The sequence below is a fragment of the Chiloscyllium punctatum genome, chromosome 7, assembly GCF_047496795.1.
Source record: "Chiloscyllium punctatum isolate Juve2018m chromosome 7, sChiPun1.3, whole genome shotgun sequence".
NCBI classification, from domain to species: domain Eukaryota; kingdom Metazoa; phylum Chordata; class Chondrichthyes; order Orectolobiformes; family Hemiscylliidae; genus Chiloscyllium; species Chiloscyllium punctatum.
Genome location: NC_092745.1, coordinates 81,519,514 through 81,536,925, shown reverse-complemented (window position 1 = coordinate 81,536,925; position 17,412 = coordinate 81,519,514). Strand labels below are relative to the sequence as shown.

At 39.3% G+C, this 17,412-nt stretch overlaps 1 protein-coding gene across 1 annotated transcript in view; it reads left to right on the top strand.

Annotated features, from left to right (window-relative positions):
- LOC140479872 (complement component C8 beta chain-like) overlaps positions 1-13,985 on the top strand; it is a 56,752-nt gene extending 42,767 nt beyond the window's left edge. The window contains exons 9-12 of the mRNA XM_072574209.1: positions 925-1,088; positions 11,892-12,045; positions 12,666-12,734; positions 13,678-13,985. Of these exons, the coding sequence (XP_072430310.1) occupies positions 925-1,088; positions 11,892-12,045; positions 12,666-12,734; positions 13,678-13,829 (539 nt within the window). The 3' untranslated portion in view covers positions 13,830-13,985. The remainder of the gene's footprint in view (positions 1-924; positions 1,089-11,891; positions 12,046-12,665; positions 12,735-13,677) is intronic.
- The last annotated feature ends 3,427 nt before the right edge of the window (positions 13,986-17,412 follow it).

Sequence of the window (17,412 nt, the reverse complement as noted above, 5' to 3'; positions counted from 1 at the left end):
AATAACTATCAAACGAGTGGGAAATTTTAGTAGCTCACTGTGAAAATTCACACTACAAACTGGTACTGGATCATGCAGATCAGGAAAGTCCCAAGTTCAATTTCTGATGTAGCTGATCACAACCAGGGAAGCTATTAAGTAACACAAAAGATTTAATAGATGTATGCTTGTTTGTTTTCCTCATAACTGAAAATGTGTTGCTGGAAAAGCGCAGCAGGTCAGGCAGCATCCAAGGAGCAGGAGAATCGGGCATGAGCCCTTCTTCTGTTTTCCTCATAAGCTTTGTTTCTCAGTTGAGAAAAGTGGGAAAGTGTTAAAAGAATTAGCAGGCTGTTTATCAATCTATCTGAACTACAACATGTACACTGCTTCATGACCAATGCAGTTTGGAGTCAGATTTGATCCTAAAGAACACTTCCGAAGATGATCATTGGATTCAAAATATTAATTTTAGTTTCTCTCCATAGATGCTGCCAGACTAGCTGAGATTCTCCAGTAATTTCTGTTTTTGTTTCAGATTTTCAGCATCAGTAGTTCTTTTTTGTCATTTGCTACATTTCTTACAGATTCCTGTTAATTTAGTGTCTTTTCCACTTTCCTGTTTAACCATTCAGTTAAGACAATGGTCCCATCCCAGTTCAGGTGAAGCACCTTCCATCAGCATAGTTTCTTCCTATCCTAGACTAATATTAGTGTCCTATGAAAAAGACCCCTTCATTCTCACACCAACCCTTTAGCCACATTCTGGGTATTCACACTCAAGCAAAATGACTACTTGAGTGCGAGACAAAGAAATGTTCCACAAATGTGAATGCTTATTTTTAGAGAAGTGGTGTGAAAACTGGTGGATTAAAGGGCAGAATAGGCAGCTTCAATTAATTTTTTTCTTCATTATTAATTCTAATTGTATATCCATTGCTCCAGAGGGTATTTCCAGATCAAAATACACCGAAGATTTCATAATATTCGTGAGAGGTGGAGCAAGTGAGCATGTGACTGCTCTTGCTCACAAACAGCTTCCAACTGTAGAGCTGATGCAGGAATGGGGAGATGCTGTTGAGTATAATCCAGAAATAATTAAATTTAAGGTAATATTTTCATTATTAGAATTACTGAAAGAACTTTTACAAATAGTTGGTTGACACTATAGGACTTGAGTACAGCTGAAGAAATATACATTTTGTCAAGGCTTTTCATCTGCACTCATCATGACAATTGCAAAAAATATCAAGATAGAGGAAGGCAAAACAATGTTTATGCTGTAAGAGAGGAGGTAGAAGCATTGCCATCAAGAATGCAACAGTTAGTGATGACTGACAGTCAACTGCCAAGTTATGTTTAAATTTTAATTGATTCTGATTAGTCAAGGCATTGTGCTGAAAAATGAATCAAAAATGTCTGTCATCTATTTTATTGAATTAAAACAGATGCCTGTGCGTACGCAAGTTCTTTCATTCTGCTAAGTTCAAGTCTCTTTTTTAGTTTCTTCCCATGCATGCACAAGTGTACAAAACTGCAAACACAACTACAAATTCTATATTTGTTGTCTGTGAAATTTGCATACTCAGAATTATTTAGCAAATGTCATTTAAGCATGGAATCACAACTAATGTTGAACATTGTGTTGTGACGTTTGCATTCATTGACTGATTAAGTGTGGTCATTGCCTTGCTTGTTGTGAGCAGCTAAAGGGATAAGCTGTTTGGTATGATATGCCAATCTTTGGGACATATGGCCCATCTACTTTGCATCTCATTGGCACCGAAACTCATATATCACATTACTCATTTACGTTCTAAGCAGAATGTATCTTTAGTCTGACAGAAACATCTTGTTAGTGGTGAACACCACTGGTTTCAATATTGTGTAGTTGCACCATGAAAGCTACCTTCACCTGTTGTCCAAAGTTTGGGATGCTTAATCCTTCCAATCCAAGGAAGTCTTAGGCCTGTTTCTACCTTTGCACAATAGACACAGAAATGATCTGAGGATAGCCATTATCCCACAGGTGTTGATGTGCCTCATTTCAGCATCAAATGTGCACAATGAATGAATGGCATGGATGCTATTTGAGAAGTTGCCTATAATGTGAATCATACAGGACATTGTACAATAGGAATCCCACTACATTTATTAATCAATGAAAATAGGTTTGTAGTACAGAACCCTATGGCCAGTTTTTCAACTAAGTCATCAAGGCAGGGAAGCTCATTTGACTGTTCCATTTCAAAGATGTGGAGGTGCCAGTGTTGGACTGGAGTTAAAAATGAATTTGAGCGCAGGATGGAGCCCTTTCAGACATACAAGGAAATTCTTATATGTAACTGTGGATATAAATATAGCAACTGTAACATGTATTTATCAGAAGATGTGAAGGGAGGAGTTTATGTGTCACTCCATTGAATGACACTTTCTCATATAACCCAACAAAACTATTTACGAGAGCTCAGCCTCATTAGAATACCATGGCAATATTATTTATTTGGGCCCACATGGTGTCATTGAAACTGATTCAACTGAGTGAGTTGCTGAGTGAATACTGACTCAATAGTACTGGTTGATCTGGATTGCCATGGTATAAACCTACAGTGCAGATACCTACCTTTTCTGAGTGGTGAAGAGGCTTGCAATGTCAAATGAACACAGGGACATGATACTGCTATCAATATGCAAGTTGTTTACAATCTTTGCAAATGTGAAAGAATCCTCAGCTATTCACTTCATGCAAGGAACTGACTGCACCCAACCAGCCACTGCTTTTAAAACTGACAACATGTCCAACCTTAGATATGATTCTGAGATTGAACAACATTTACTAAATAATCCATTTTGTGTTTTTAAATATCTATTGGATGTGGGCATCACTGGCTGGCCAGCATTTATTGGCAATGCTAGCTGCCCTTGAGAAGGTGGTGGTGAGCTGCCACCTTTTTAACACAACAATGATGCAAGAACAATTATATTTCTATGGTGAGAGGTTTAGCAGTATTATCCCACTTTCGTTCTCAATTACAGCATCTAATTGGAAAATAAAACAGCTACTGAAACACATTAAATAACCAATTGTTTTAAAACTATGTAAAAAACAAAGCATTAGAGGTGAAATAACTTTTTAAGAGATACAGACATTGGCTTGCAAAACCCACAGACATCAAAATGACAAAGATAGTCTCTCTATCTAGCTCTCACTCTCTCTCTCACACACACACAGACACACAGAGAGTCTCTCTCTCTCTATCTGGGCACAAGAGCTCAACACAACTTGTTTCTGACCCTTCCAACATTCACTCAAGTGTTAGATTCTGAACAATACAGCACAGAGACACAAAATCCAGCAAATACTCTGCTGGAATACTCCAACCACACAAATGGAAAATATAGCCGAAAGATTGTTGTTTATTGTTCACATTTTAGAATTTAGATCCCACAATGTGAATCTTCCAATCTAACTTCCTCTAACTATTATATGTCAAATCAGGCACCTTCCCCTACTGTTTATTCTCTTCCCTCCACTCAGACTTTTAAGCTAGAAACAATTATATTGGAGCACCTGCTTCTGTATTTGTCACATCCTTGGGGTCAAAGTTTCCATCTATCCTCTGATCTGTGGCAAACTGTTAACTAGAGGTTCCTCAGCCAATGATTCCTTAGGACCCAGCTGCACTCAAGCCAAATTTCTCCCAGGAGCTTTCTGATATGCTGAAACATAACCTACTTGCAATAGCGTCTGTTTGCTCACCCACTAGCTTCCTGTTTTGCTCAACTTGCATGACTAGGCTTTCATGATCGTGCACTAAAGACATTAGAATTTCATCCATCGAAATACTTGCAGTACGCCCTCCTGTCTTTGTGGCTGCTGATGACCTCTGATACAATTTCATGTCTAGGGACAACAAGATCAGTCTCTATATCTTATTCACAGTGCAGTTGTTAATTCCACCTGTATCAATATAAACAGAGGCATGCCGTCAATGCTTCAACTTTGGTACACTGGCTGGCATTTCTTGTAACTGTGAGTTCATGTGAGGATAGTGAAACATTGTTCAATCACTGCATGATGGGGGTGAGTTCAACAGTTGCTGTCACAAGTGACACATCAAACTTGATGCTGCTGGTTCCCTAGGAGATGGTTGACACTTACAGTATTTACAAATCCACCACTAGATTTATAGGAGGGGGCCGGGGTTGTGGCATTAGGGGTGATGTCATTTGACTAGTAACCTAGACCTCAAGCTAATGTCCTGAGGACTTGGCATTGAATCCCTCCCTAGCAGCTGACATGTGAACTCATTTAAAATCTGGAATGAATATCTAGTCTACCATGTAACCATTGACAATTGTTGTAAAACCCATCTAGTTCATTAATGTCCTTTAGGAAAGGAAATACATCATCCTTACCTAGTCTGGCCTGCATGTGACTCAAGACCCACAGCAATGTTATTGACTCTTAACTGTCCTGTGTGCAATTTGGATTGGGCAATGAATACTGGTCAAGCCAGTGATGCCCATATGCCATCATCATCAGAACCCTTTTCCTCCTCATCTTAGTCTGTTTCAAATTCTCTGGCTGTCATGAGACAAGCCATATCTATCACTAGTTAATGCTAGAGTTAGCTTTCAGACTTCATCCTAGGGTCTGTAGTCAGTCTCTTCATGCGCTTGTGTTACCTTAGAAACCACCTTAATGTTCTTCAGTTGTCCATTGGCCCTTGCTGTCCTCTCCAAGTTTTGTGGCATTTAGCTTGCATTCAGTTTTGCTCTCCCTTTTATTTTCAATGCCGTCATGCTGTAGGGACTCTATTACATTAATAATAGCTTTTACCTGCATTTCCCTCACCTGTCTTTCAATACTCAGAACATCCCACCAGCTGCTGCCCTGTCCTCCAATTCCTGTTGTTCTCCTGCACCTTTTATGTTTTTCCTTCAGAATTTGAATTCGCCCATGCACTCACAGTAACCAAATTGCCTTTTCCTTTGATTTCTTATTTTGGCTACAGCTTGTCCACTCTGCAATCCTCTACTGCAGACGGTCAAGACTGCATCATTTCCAGCAACACCACTCAGAAACGTTTGACCTTGCCATACACATATGAGGATATTTGATCCTTCTTTGAGGGTTTCTTGCCCATTGACACAGTTCAGCATTTTATTCTTAACGTCAAAGTCCTGTAATGGTTCACCAGATTATGTCAGCCATTCCTGTTCCACCTTACAATAGTTCTTAGACTTTAGGATTTGACAAAGCACAAAAATCACACTGACATGAGTATTGGCTCAACCATAAATTTGTTTATTAATATATACCTCTTAATGCCCTAATAAAAAGCTTCTAAGTTTGGTCTAACTGATACAATGTATTGATTGATTTGCCTGATTTAAATCCATCCAAAATTTAATGTAGCTTGCACCCAAAGTACAGAAAGCCATCATCAGAAAAAGCTTTATTGAAAAACCACAGGAGAAAGCTCATGTTTCTGCCCAAACTTTACTTTATTCAGACCCAAGCCCGCAATATTTGGTTGTTGCCCGTAAGGTTACCAGAGCCCCTCAGTCCCAATATCCCTCAGAATTGGCTGATAACTTGTAACTGTCTACAGACTTGTGCTTCCAATGAGAACAATATGTCTTGACTCTCGTTCATGACTGCAGGCCTGTCCAGACCAAAATCACTATAACTTGACTGAAACACTTGCAATCAGACTGCGTATTAATGACATGAGATTATGTAACAATGAAGCTGTCGATGAATGATAATCCATGAAAGTAAATCTCTTGCCACACACAAGTGAGAATTTTGTCTCATCATTCAAAACTTAGTTGGAAATGAGACATTTTTCTCTCAGTGCTTCTTAATCTTTTGTCACAGACTGTGGACATTCTTGGCACTTCATATTTCATGAAATACTGTAAGTTTATCTCAAGGTTTAACATGTGCCACTGGTATGATGTGTTACAAGTTGTGCAACTTCTGGCAATGTAGTTGAGATATCCACTAAGTATGATTGTGCATCCGTACACAGGAAACTTTCATAGGTTCTATCATTTTAGCACATATTTCAGATTCTGTGGGTACAATTACTTGACCCTCTTGAGGCAACATTCCATGGGAAGATGCCAAGAGCCAACTGTATTCAATCTCAGATCGCACAGCTTTTCTCCACCCATGAGTGTGAGATTTGGGATACTATGTCATTCAATCAATTAGAGTCGTACAGTCACAGAGAAGTATGGCACGGAAACAGACCCTTTGGTCCAACTCGTCCATGCCGACCAGATATCCTAAAGTAATCTAGTTCCATTTATCAGTGCTTCACCCATATCCTTCTAAACCCTTCCTATTCATATACCCATCTTTGTGCCTTTTAAATGTTATAATTGTACCAGCCTCCACAATTTCATCTCACACCTCATTCCATACACATACCACCCTCTGTGTGAAATATTTGCCCCTTAGGTCCCTTTTAAATCTTTCCCTTCTCATCTTAAACCTATGCCCTCTAGTTCTGGACTCCCCCACCCCAGGGAAAATACCTTGTATATTTATCCTATCCACGCCCCTCATGATTTTATTAACCTCTATGAGGTCACCCCTCAGCCTTCGATGCTCCAGGCAAAACAGTCTCAGCCTGTTCAGCTTCTCCCTGTAGCTCAAATCCTCCAAGCCTGGCAACATCCTTGTAAATCTTTTATGAATGCTTTCAAGCTTCACAACATCCTTCCTATAGGAGGGAGACCAGAATTGCACACAATATTCCAGAAATAATCTAACCAATGTTCTGTACAGCTGCAACATGACCTCCCAACTCCTATACTCAATGCTCTGACCAATAAAGGAACGTGTACCAAATGCCTATCCTTCACTAACCTCTCTACCTGCAACCCCACTTTCATGGAACTGTGAATCTGCACTTTAAGGTCTCTTTGTTCAACAAAACTTCCCAGAACCTTACAATTAAGTGTAGAAGTCCTGCCCTAATTTGCCTTTCCACAATGTAGCACCTCACATTTATTTAAATTAATCTCAATCTGTAATTCTCAGCCAATTGGCCCATCTGATCAAGATCCCGTTTTGATGTTAGATTTCTTTTCCTGCTTCTAGAATTGTGCTGCCATCAAGCACTTCTCTTGCACAACATAGCCTTAGGAAAAATGCTATTACTTCTGAACCTTAGGTCACCTTCAGAAGTTAGAACATAGCACAATACAGCATAGAACAGGCCCTTCAGCCCTCGATGTTGTGCTGACCTGTGAACTAATCTCAACTCTTCCCCCATACACTATCCAATCATCATCCATGTGCTTATTCAAGGATTGTTTAAATCTCTATAATGTGGCTGAGTTGACAACACTGGCAGGTAGGGCATTCCACACCTTTACCACTCTCTGAGTAAAGAACCTGCCTCTGACATCTGTCTTAAATCTATCACTCCTCAATTTGTAGTTATGCCCCCTGGTATAAGCTGACGTCATCATTCTAGAAAAAAGACTTGCACTGTCTACCCTATCTAATCCTCTGATTATCTTCGATGTCTCTATCAAATCCCCTCTTAGCCTTCTTCTTTCCAATGAGAACAGACCCAAGTCTCTCAGACTTTCCTCATAAGACCTTCCCTCCAGACCAGGCAACATCCTGGTCAATCTCCTCTGCACCTTTTCTAATGCTTCCTTCCAGAAATATGGGGACCAGAACTGTACACAATATTCCAATAGCGTTTTGTATAGTTACAGCATGATATTCCAGCTCCAGAACTCAATCCTAATGAAACCTAGCTCACCATATGCCTTCTTAACATCACTATCAACCTGGGAGGCAACTTTTAGGGATCTATGTACGTGGACTCCAAGATCCCTCTGCACACCCACACTACCAAGAATCTTTCCATTGACCCAGTATTCTGCCTTCCTGTTATTCTTCCCAAAGCGCATCACCTCACATTTTGCTGCATTGAACTCCATTTGCCACCTCTCAGCCCAATTCTGCAGTTTATCCAAGTCCCCCTGCATCCTGTAACATTCTTCCAAACTGCCCACTACTCCACCTACTTTAGTGTCATCTGCAAATTTACTAATCCATCCACCTATGCCTGCGTCTAAGTCATTTATAAAAATGACAAACAATAGTGGTCCCAAAACAGATCCTTGTGGCACACCACTAGTAACCAGACTTCAGGCTGAATATTCTCCATCAACCACCACTCACTGCCTTCTTTCAGAAAGCCAGTTTCTAATTCAAACTGCTAACTCACCCTCAATTCCATGCCTCTGCATTTTCTCCAACAGCCTACCATGTGAAAGGCTTCACTGAAGTCCATGTATACCACGTCAACTGCCCTATCCTCATCTACATACTTGGTCACCTTCTCAAAAACCTCAATGAGGGTTGTGAGACATGACCTGCCCTTGACGAAACCTTGCTGACTATCTCCAATCAAGTTGTTGCTTGCTAGATGATTATAAATCTCATTTCTTAAAATCCTTTCCAAAACTTTCCTACAACAGAAAGTTGGTCTATAATTACCTGGTTAGCTCTATTGTCCTTCTTGAACAAAGGCACAACATTTGCAATCCTCCAGTCCTCTGGTACTAAACCTGTAGATAATGACGACTCAAATATCAAAGCCAAAGGCTCTGCTATCTCCTTCCTAGCTACCCAGAGAAACCTCAAATAAATCCCATCCGGCCCAGAGGACTTGTCTACTTTCACTCCTTCTTGAATTGATAGCACCTGTTCGCAATTAACTTTGATCCTTTCTAGTCTAATATCCCATACTTCATTCTTCTCCTCTACAATATTCTCCTTTTCCTGAGTGAAAAATAATGAGAAATGCTCATTTAGCACCCCACCGATCTCCACAGGGTCCACACTCAACTTCCCACTTTTGTCTTTGACTGGGCCTATTCCTGCCCTAGTCATCCTTTTATTCCTCACATTCCTATAGAAAGCTTTAGGATTCTCCTTTAGTCTATTTGCTAAAGACTGCTCATGTCCTCTCTTTGCTCGTCTTAATTCTCTCTTTAAATCCTTCCTAGCTGATCTGTAACTCTCCATCGCCTCATCTGTATCATCTTGCCTGATCAACACATAAGCCATCTTCTTCTGCTTAACAAGAGATGCAATTTCTGTAGTAAACCACAGTTTCCTTACCTTATGACTTCCTTCCTGCCTGACAGGGACATACCTATCAAGGACACGCAATATTTGTTCCTAAAACCAGCCCCCCCATTTCCATTGTGTGCATCCCCTGCATTTTGCTACCCCATTCTATGCATCCTAATTCTTGCCTAATCGCATTATAATTTCTCTTGCCCCATCGATAACTCTTGACGTGTGGCATGTATCTATCCCTTTCCATCGTTAAACTAAACATAACTGAATTATGGTCAGTCTCTCCAAAGTGCTCAGCTACAACTAAATCAAACACCTGGCCTGGTTCATTACCAAGTATCAGATCCAATGTGGCCTCCCCTCTTGTCGGCCCTTCGACATACTGTGTCAGGAAACCCTCCTGTACACATTGGACAAAAGCTGATCCATCCGATGTACTAGAGTTATAGCATTTCCAGTCAATGTTGGGGAAGTTAAAGTCCCCCATAATGACCACCCTGTTCCTTTCACTCCTGCCCAGAATAATTTTGCCAATCCTCTCCCTGGAACTCTGCGGAGGCCTATAAAAAGCTCCAAGCAGTGTGACTGTTCCTCTTCTGTTTCTAACCTCAGCCCACACTACCTCAGTAGATGGGTCCTTGTCAAAAGTTCTTTCAGCCATCATTATACTATCCTTGACTACCAAGGTCACACCTCCCCCCCTTTTACCACCTTGCCTGTTCTTAATGAAAGATCTAAACTCTGGAACCTGCAAAATCCATTCTTCATCCTGCTCTATCCATGTCTCCAAAATGGCCACAACATCGAAGTCCCAGGTAGCTATGCTGCAAGCTCACCTACCTTATTTCGGATACTTCTGGCGTTGAAGTAGACACACTTCAAACTAGTTTGCTGTATGCCAGCACATTCCTGTGACCCTGAAATCCTGTCCCTGTCCTCTCTACTCTCATCCTCCTGTGCACTGCAGGAAAAAAAGGGTTGTCGTCAAACACACCCATTTACTGTTGAAAAGGCCTTTGAAAAGCAATTCAATTAGTCCCTACTTTGCTCTTTCCCCATAAATTTTAGCTATTAGCTCAATAATACAAAAATTACATCTCTTTTTGTTACACAAAAATCAGACAAAGTAACATCAGAATCAGACAATTTGTGATTTACCAGTGCCTTTAAAATTCCAATCGAACCATATCTAGCATTGACCAAAACTATCCCTTTAGCCCTACTCACATTAGAAACTAATGGCAGAATGTAATAGGGGCCTGAATGGCATGAGCTATGTTGATAAAAATGGGGGAATCACATAAGAAATCAAGCAAAGCCAATCTCAACATTGGGAACAACATGTTGCATTTTCAAGTAATTTTCATGCATTGAAGCAAGATTATCATTCAGTAGTGGTGAGTTGTCTATTCAGGGAGAAATTTGTGCTCAGTCAATCTGAGCCTTCCAGGATGCTCATCACATCTCTGCCTTGCCTTTCAGTGCCTTGCCCCTCAGCCAGAGATACCAATCTCACAGCACTGCTGTATTACTGTGCTATTTAGTGCAGATATAAAACCGAGAAGTTTCTCATGGTTATCAACAGTCCCCAGTCAAGTCATGGGAGATAAACATCTGTTATGATATCCTGGCACAGTAAATGAAGAACAGCCTCCAATACCAGTCAAGGGGCTTGGACATCTTAGTCATTCATTCGGAGTAGTGAAAACAATTCTCTCCTCAGTAGCTGAGGAGCTAAATGTTGGACAGCCACCACAAGTCTTGACTCCTACTGCCCTATTGGGAGCTAATTTCCTCCTAGAATATTAAGGCACGTATTAAGGGAGATGGAAGCAGGTTGCACAGCTGTTACTTTTGGTGTAGCTGAAGCCTTGGGGATGAATATGCAGTGCAGAGGACATGCAGGGTTAGTGCTATTGGAGTTGGGGATTGGACAGTGAGTGAAGGAAGATGTTGCAGGCAATCATGAAATTGGTAGAGCTTTGGTGGAGAAATGGTTACAGTAGTAGCGACAAAGCAAGCGTGAGGCATCAGAAAGAAAGTAACGGCACTTATGCTGAGAGAGTGAAGAAGGTCTTCCTACATTGTCATGCATTTCCTCAGATGGCTGAGACTACACTGACCCAGGTGGCAGCCTCAAACCAGGCATGATTTACCTGGTGTTTTGGCCTTCACTGCCAGTCATGAGAAAAGAAGATATCTGCCTCTGCGTCATCTTGACCAGCAGAATTCCAGGTCCTTTTGCTGCCATACCCAAGGAATATGCCATGGCAGCTCAGCACTAACAGTACTCATACAGATGCACAGAAACCTCTTAAAGGTGGTGCTGGCACCAAGGACATTAGTCTATTCTAGAATATTGCAGCAATGGCAAGTTTTTCTAGGTACAACAAATGGTAGAATGGTGCTAGAATTGGACCAGAGGGATACCATAAGGACGGGGTAGGTAGTTAAAGAGAGTTATTTAGTAAAATGCAGCAAAGAAACCCACTAGGCCTTGTAGAACTTGACAAAAATGAGACAGCCTAAAAAATGTAAATTTCAGCCCGAATAAATAGTTCAGTGTGGGAAATTTCCTCCTCTATTTTTCTCTCACTCTCACTTGTGTGGCACATCCCAATCACCCACAAAGATCAAAATTTCTATTAAATGGAAATAATAGTTGCAAGCTAGGTTCCCAGCACTCTGTGACTTCCCCTAGCTCTGTCATCTTTACCATATTTTTGTATATGGTAGGAAATGCAATTTTATTAATAATTTCCCCTTTTTTTTCTTTATTTTGCAGCCAGTACCTCTTTATGAGCTAATCACTTCAGATACATTTCAGAGTGCCAGTAGGATCAAAGCCAACATGAGGCGAGCCCTCGAGGAGTATCTGATGGAATCCAGTTCCTGTCGATGTGCTCCATGTCAAAACAATGGTGTTGCTGTTCTTAAAGGTATAATACAATCAGTGGCTGGTGGACAATAGAAGACATAATTCTTAAACAATAATAATTTTTGTTTAATTCTTTTCAATGTAAAGAAATAATTACAAAATCCTTTATTACAGTGACAAACAGTGAACTTTTTTAGATTAAATCACTGGGAGGGGGTAACATCACTTCTGATGAAAAGCAATATTCAAAGAATAATACCACATTCTCAGAAATGCCTGCTCTTTCCTTGATAATTAGTCATCATTAATTATAGTGAAAGCTCTTTCTTAAAATCAAAATGCAAATCTCACCATATTTCCCTAAAAGTAGATATTATAATGTGAGCCATTGCTTTACAACAACTGACTGAGTCAACATTTACTAGATTCTATAAGTGATAATAGGATTCTCCTACATTTCTATTCATGTTTTGTGGATTACTTCAACAATTCCTTCCATTTTCCAAGAGAACAGCAAATTAGGATGCTTGATGATAATTAACACAATTGGATGCAAATCATGTTGCCTTATTCCTTGCAATCATCTGTGTAATACAGCTTGATACCAGTTAATTGCAGTACAGACTACAAAATGAAAATGTATTGTCTAACATCAGTAATGAAATGATTTAATCATTGCAGGCACCCAGTGTTCATGCATATGTCCTGCTGGTGCTCATGGAAATGCCTGTGAAATTACAGCCAGGAAGGGTAAGCATCATTAATTGCGTTAATGAAAGAAATAATAATTGTATTTTCAGCAATGATAGATAACATTTTGCAATACTAGACCAATGCAGCATAGTCTTGTGGCAGTAGCTTGATTCATTTTATAGACATAGATTAAATTTATTTTCCTTTGTTTAACTTATCCCAGTTTCAGTTACTTTACAATAAATAGAATCTTCTGAGCTCACGATGAGGAATAAGGAGGCGGAAGGTCTTGAAAATTAGGTGGGTTTTTGTCAAGACTTATACCCAAAGCCTTCCCACTTCATGCAAAAAAGTGCCAGACAGAAAAATGCCTGCCTTGCCTGGATGTGGGAAGGTGTTGTGTTTTAAGACCTTCCATCTCCTTCCTTGAGTTGTCAATTACTGACACTTAAGTTTCTCTTCCAACGTCAGCTTTAAATCCCCCAACACCCAATAAACCTGCTGAAATGATTGTGATATTGGCTGCAGCCATGGTCTTCTCTGTGGCCTTGCCAATAATTTAGAGCAGTCACCTACAGCCTTGAAGCTCTAGTCAGGCAAGACATAATATCCAAGGATCCTCAGTGGGGAGGAAGGGTCCTCTTAAATCCCTGGCTGGCAGAAAATCCAACAAGTCTTCCTTTTAAGTGTGAACATAAGTGTCTTCATACGTTCCAGGAAATATGCCAGCTACCAGCCAAATTCAGAAGATTTAATCCAGTAGGAAAATTGGGAATCAGCCACTTCTCATAATGAAAGAAAATAAGGTTGTCTTTTCTGGGAACCTGCCGTCATGCTATCGATTGCAAAATAGAAAAACTACATTTTTACAAAACTATTTTGTTCTTTTCAGCCTAAAATTGCACACTATGATGAATTTCTATACATTTTGATATTTGATACCAAAAATCATATTAGAAAAATATAACATTTAATGCCATGGCATGTCATATTGTTTTAGATTTTTCAGTCGATGGGAAGTGGAGTTGTTGGTCACCTTGGTCTGAATGCAGAAATAAACAAAGGATAAGGACTCGACAGTGCAATAATCCCCCACCAGAAAACGGTGGCCAAGCATGCAGAGGTGATCATCAGGACACATTGTTATGCTAATGATGAAACAATGTTTTACTTTGACCTTCTTCACAACTTCGGATTTTGGCTTCAAAAGTATTTGAATCAAATATAAAATCTTGTTTCGGTTGAAGAAGATGTGGCAATTGTAAATGTAACTTTAAAATATGATTAAACAATGACTAATAAAAGGAATCTGGGGTAGTAAACATTAGTTAAATAAAGTCAATTCATCTTTAAGACTAAACAGCTTTTCTTTTGTTTTTCTGTATGGATGAATATATTTACATGCAAAAATTTATCAAGTTATGAACTTAATATAAAAGGACCATACCAGGATCTCTAGGCATATTTTATGTTCAATAGGTAGATTCAACTGAATAACCAATAAGCATTTCACACGTATACATGGAGAAACAACTAATAGTATGAGAAAAAGCAATAAAAAGATACTTAAATTCCTTTATATACATTCTGCATGAAGATGATACGCTTCATGATGTGAAAGTGTTAGAGAAGTCACCACATCTGAAAACATATACATGAAAAAAATCTAATTATTATCTTTGTGGAATAAATAATATTGTACTATTATGCAAAAGATCTTGTGAGTTCTTCAAAGCTCAGTTGCAAAGTCCAAACTAAACATGTTCTGCATTAATTCTCACATATCTTGTTAATTTGCTAATCTTGGCTAGGGTGACAGTTGTAATGTTACAATTTAAGTAAGGAGAGCAATACTCAGAAATGCCTGATGTCCTGATGTCTATCAAATGCCATGTGTTTTAGAATAGTCAGGTTTATGTGCACAAGCAGTCACTTACTAGCCTTACGTATCAACAATGATCACTTGAACAAGGTAACAAAAGGCAGTATCTGGAGAGCTATGACCAGAATGAGCAATATCTTGGTAGAAAAATCACATTTAATGTAAAGAAATGCTAATAAACTATAAATGGCAGAAGATAATTTGGCAATTCGGGGTAACCATGGAAACAATGCTACCTAAAATAAGTCTAAGAAAGTACCATCTAAAAACATTCTTATGACAGTCCTAATCTTATTTGATTACCCTGTGACCAAAATCCTAAATATATCAACCATGGTGTTGATTAGTTCAGTTGGTTGGACAGCTGGTATGGAAGGCCATACTGTTAGTGATGCTAACAGTGTAGGCTTAATTTCTGCACTGGCTGAGGTTACCCTGAAGGACTCTCCTTCTCAAACTCTCCCCTTGCCTGAGATATGGTTACAACTGTCATCTCTCTCGAATGAGAGAACAGCCCAATGATCTAGTACAATGATAACAACTTTGCTTCTTGGCTACTCTACTTAATTAATCATCCAATATTGTAAACAATTATAACTGTTTCAATTATTAACTCCAGAAGTACATTATGCCCACTCTCAGTTTAAAAAAACTGGATGCTAAATTAAATAACCCCCAAATCTGTAATGAAGATCATGAAATGAGATTAACCCATGCTCATGCCTGCTTGGTGAATCTTTAACAGGAGACTAAATTTCTAAATAATAGCTCTCCAATTTCAGATGGAGTTAAGGATGAATTTCTTTTTCAAAGGGTCATTAGTCTTTAGATTACTGTGCCCCGGAGAACACCAGAGGCTTGGTCATTGAATATATTGAAAGCTGAATTAGATAGATCTTTGTTGTATGGAAGAGTCAAGGGTTATGTCGTGTAGAGGAAAGTAGAGTTACTGTCACAAGATTAGCCAGGTTCTTATTGAATGGCTGGAGAGGCGAAACCTACAGAGATTAAAAGACACTGGAAGATTAGCCCTCATATGGCTGAAAGAAGGAATTTCTGCAATGAGCCTTACTGATGGAAGTCACTTCAAGGATCTTAGAAGACGAAGGAAAATGAATATTACTTGCTTACTTCAACAAAATGAGGAACAGCTAAACTCTTGGAAGCGAGAAATAACTAAAGATCAGTAACTTTTAACCTCTAAATGTAAGCAAACTGTGAGGTGCAGGTATTTAAAAAATAAAGTCACAAGATTCCACTGTTTTGAACAATAAAGAATAAGCTTTACTACACAAAGTTAGAACAGTAACACAGTCTCCAATACATATGGAAAGCTTACATTCTATCATCTAGAGAAAAACCCACAAAACACATCAAATAGTAAATGAAATCAAGTCAGATATTACAAATTTGTTGGCAATTCAAATGCCCACCACCACCACCCACCTAGCAGCAAACAATGCTGCCTTTAATTTGCCAGATTGTAGAAGTCACAGGTTTGAAAGGTAGTGCCAAACGTTCTTGGTGACTTATTGTCATGAATATTGTAGATGGCACACATATCTGAAATTGTGCACAAATGGTGGAGAGAATGAATGTTTAGAATGGTAGGCAGGATGCCAACCAGGTGGGTTACTTTGGCCTGAGGATGTGGAGTTTCTTGAATGTTGTTAGAGGCACACTCATCCAGTCAAGTGCAGAGTATTCCATCACACTCCAGAATTGTGTCTTGTAGATTGTGGACAGGCTTTGGACATGTTGTTAGTGACACATTGAGTGAGTAAATTTCATTAAAGCTTCAAAAAGGATTACAGTCCTTCACTTTTGATGATCTCCCCTTGAAACTCCTTCATGGACTTCCTCAAAAAACATTTGAGATCATCTTTCTTTCCTGGAAGTTCACTTCCCTGAGTTCTGGAAATTACACTCCAACACTTAACACACAGGTGGATCTAAATCAACAAAGCCATACATTTAGCAGATGTCACATGTACCAATACTATATTACATGTAGCCTTTGAAGCTATGGAACCCACAAAACCAGAACTAGAAAATCGGAGGGATTAAACATCTTTGATTTACCATGAGCCAAGAAAAAGCAATAGTAACATTTAGAATAGCTGATTTTGGAAGAAGTCATGCTCAATAGTATTTGAGTATGAAATCAGCCGGTTTCAGATGAGTGTTATTTGAAGAGGGCATGTTTGTATTGTTGGGAATGCATAGTCCTTAAAAGGAAATGTGCAGGAAACAGGAAAACATGGAAGGCTTTGGAAAATTTCTGGATGGAAGAGGCTGTACCATGTGACTTCTTGGAACTGAAAAAGTTAAGTTTGTGGTGGTTCACCTACTGTTACAAAAAGTCAGATAACCTTGTGAAAGAAAGACAATTCAAGCACTTAAGGGTGATAAGAGATGGACTTTGTGGCTTTAATTGTGATTTGAAGGAGACAGTGGGAGGGTGGGGGGGGAGGTGCGGGTCAATGGATTAAAGGCTGCTTAGAAAATTCTTCTGGAATTTTTCTGTTTATCCAGTATGGATCTGTCAATGGAATAAAATACCTCAGAAAGCTTGCAGTGGAAGATTTCACTCTCCCTCCGTCTCTGTCACTGCAAAGAAGACATCTCAAAGCATAATTGGCTGAAAAAAATCCCTCTCTTCTGTCTGAAATGTTTCTGAGAACCTGAGAAAGTTGCAAATATCAGAATTTCTGACAAACTCAAATTCTGAAAGCTAGGTTATTATTTCTATTCAAAAGCTTAAATGTAACTTTTGATCTGAAATGAAGTTTTGACTGAAGATTTTCCATCATTCTACAGTGATCTGTCCACAGGAAATGTCAGGAACTGTGA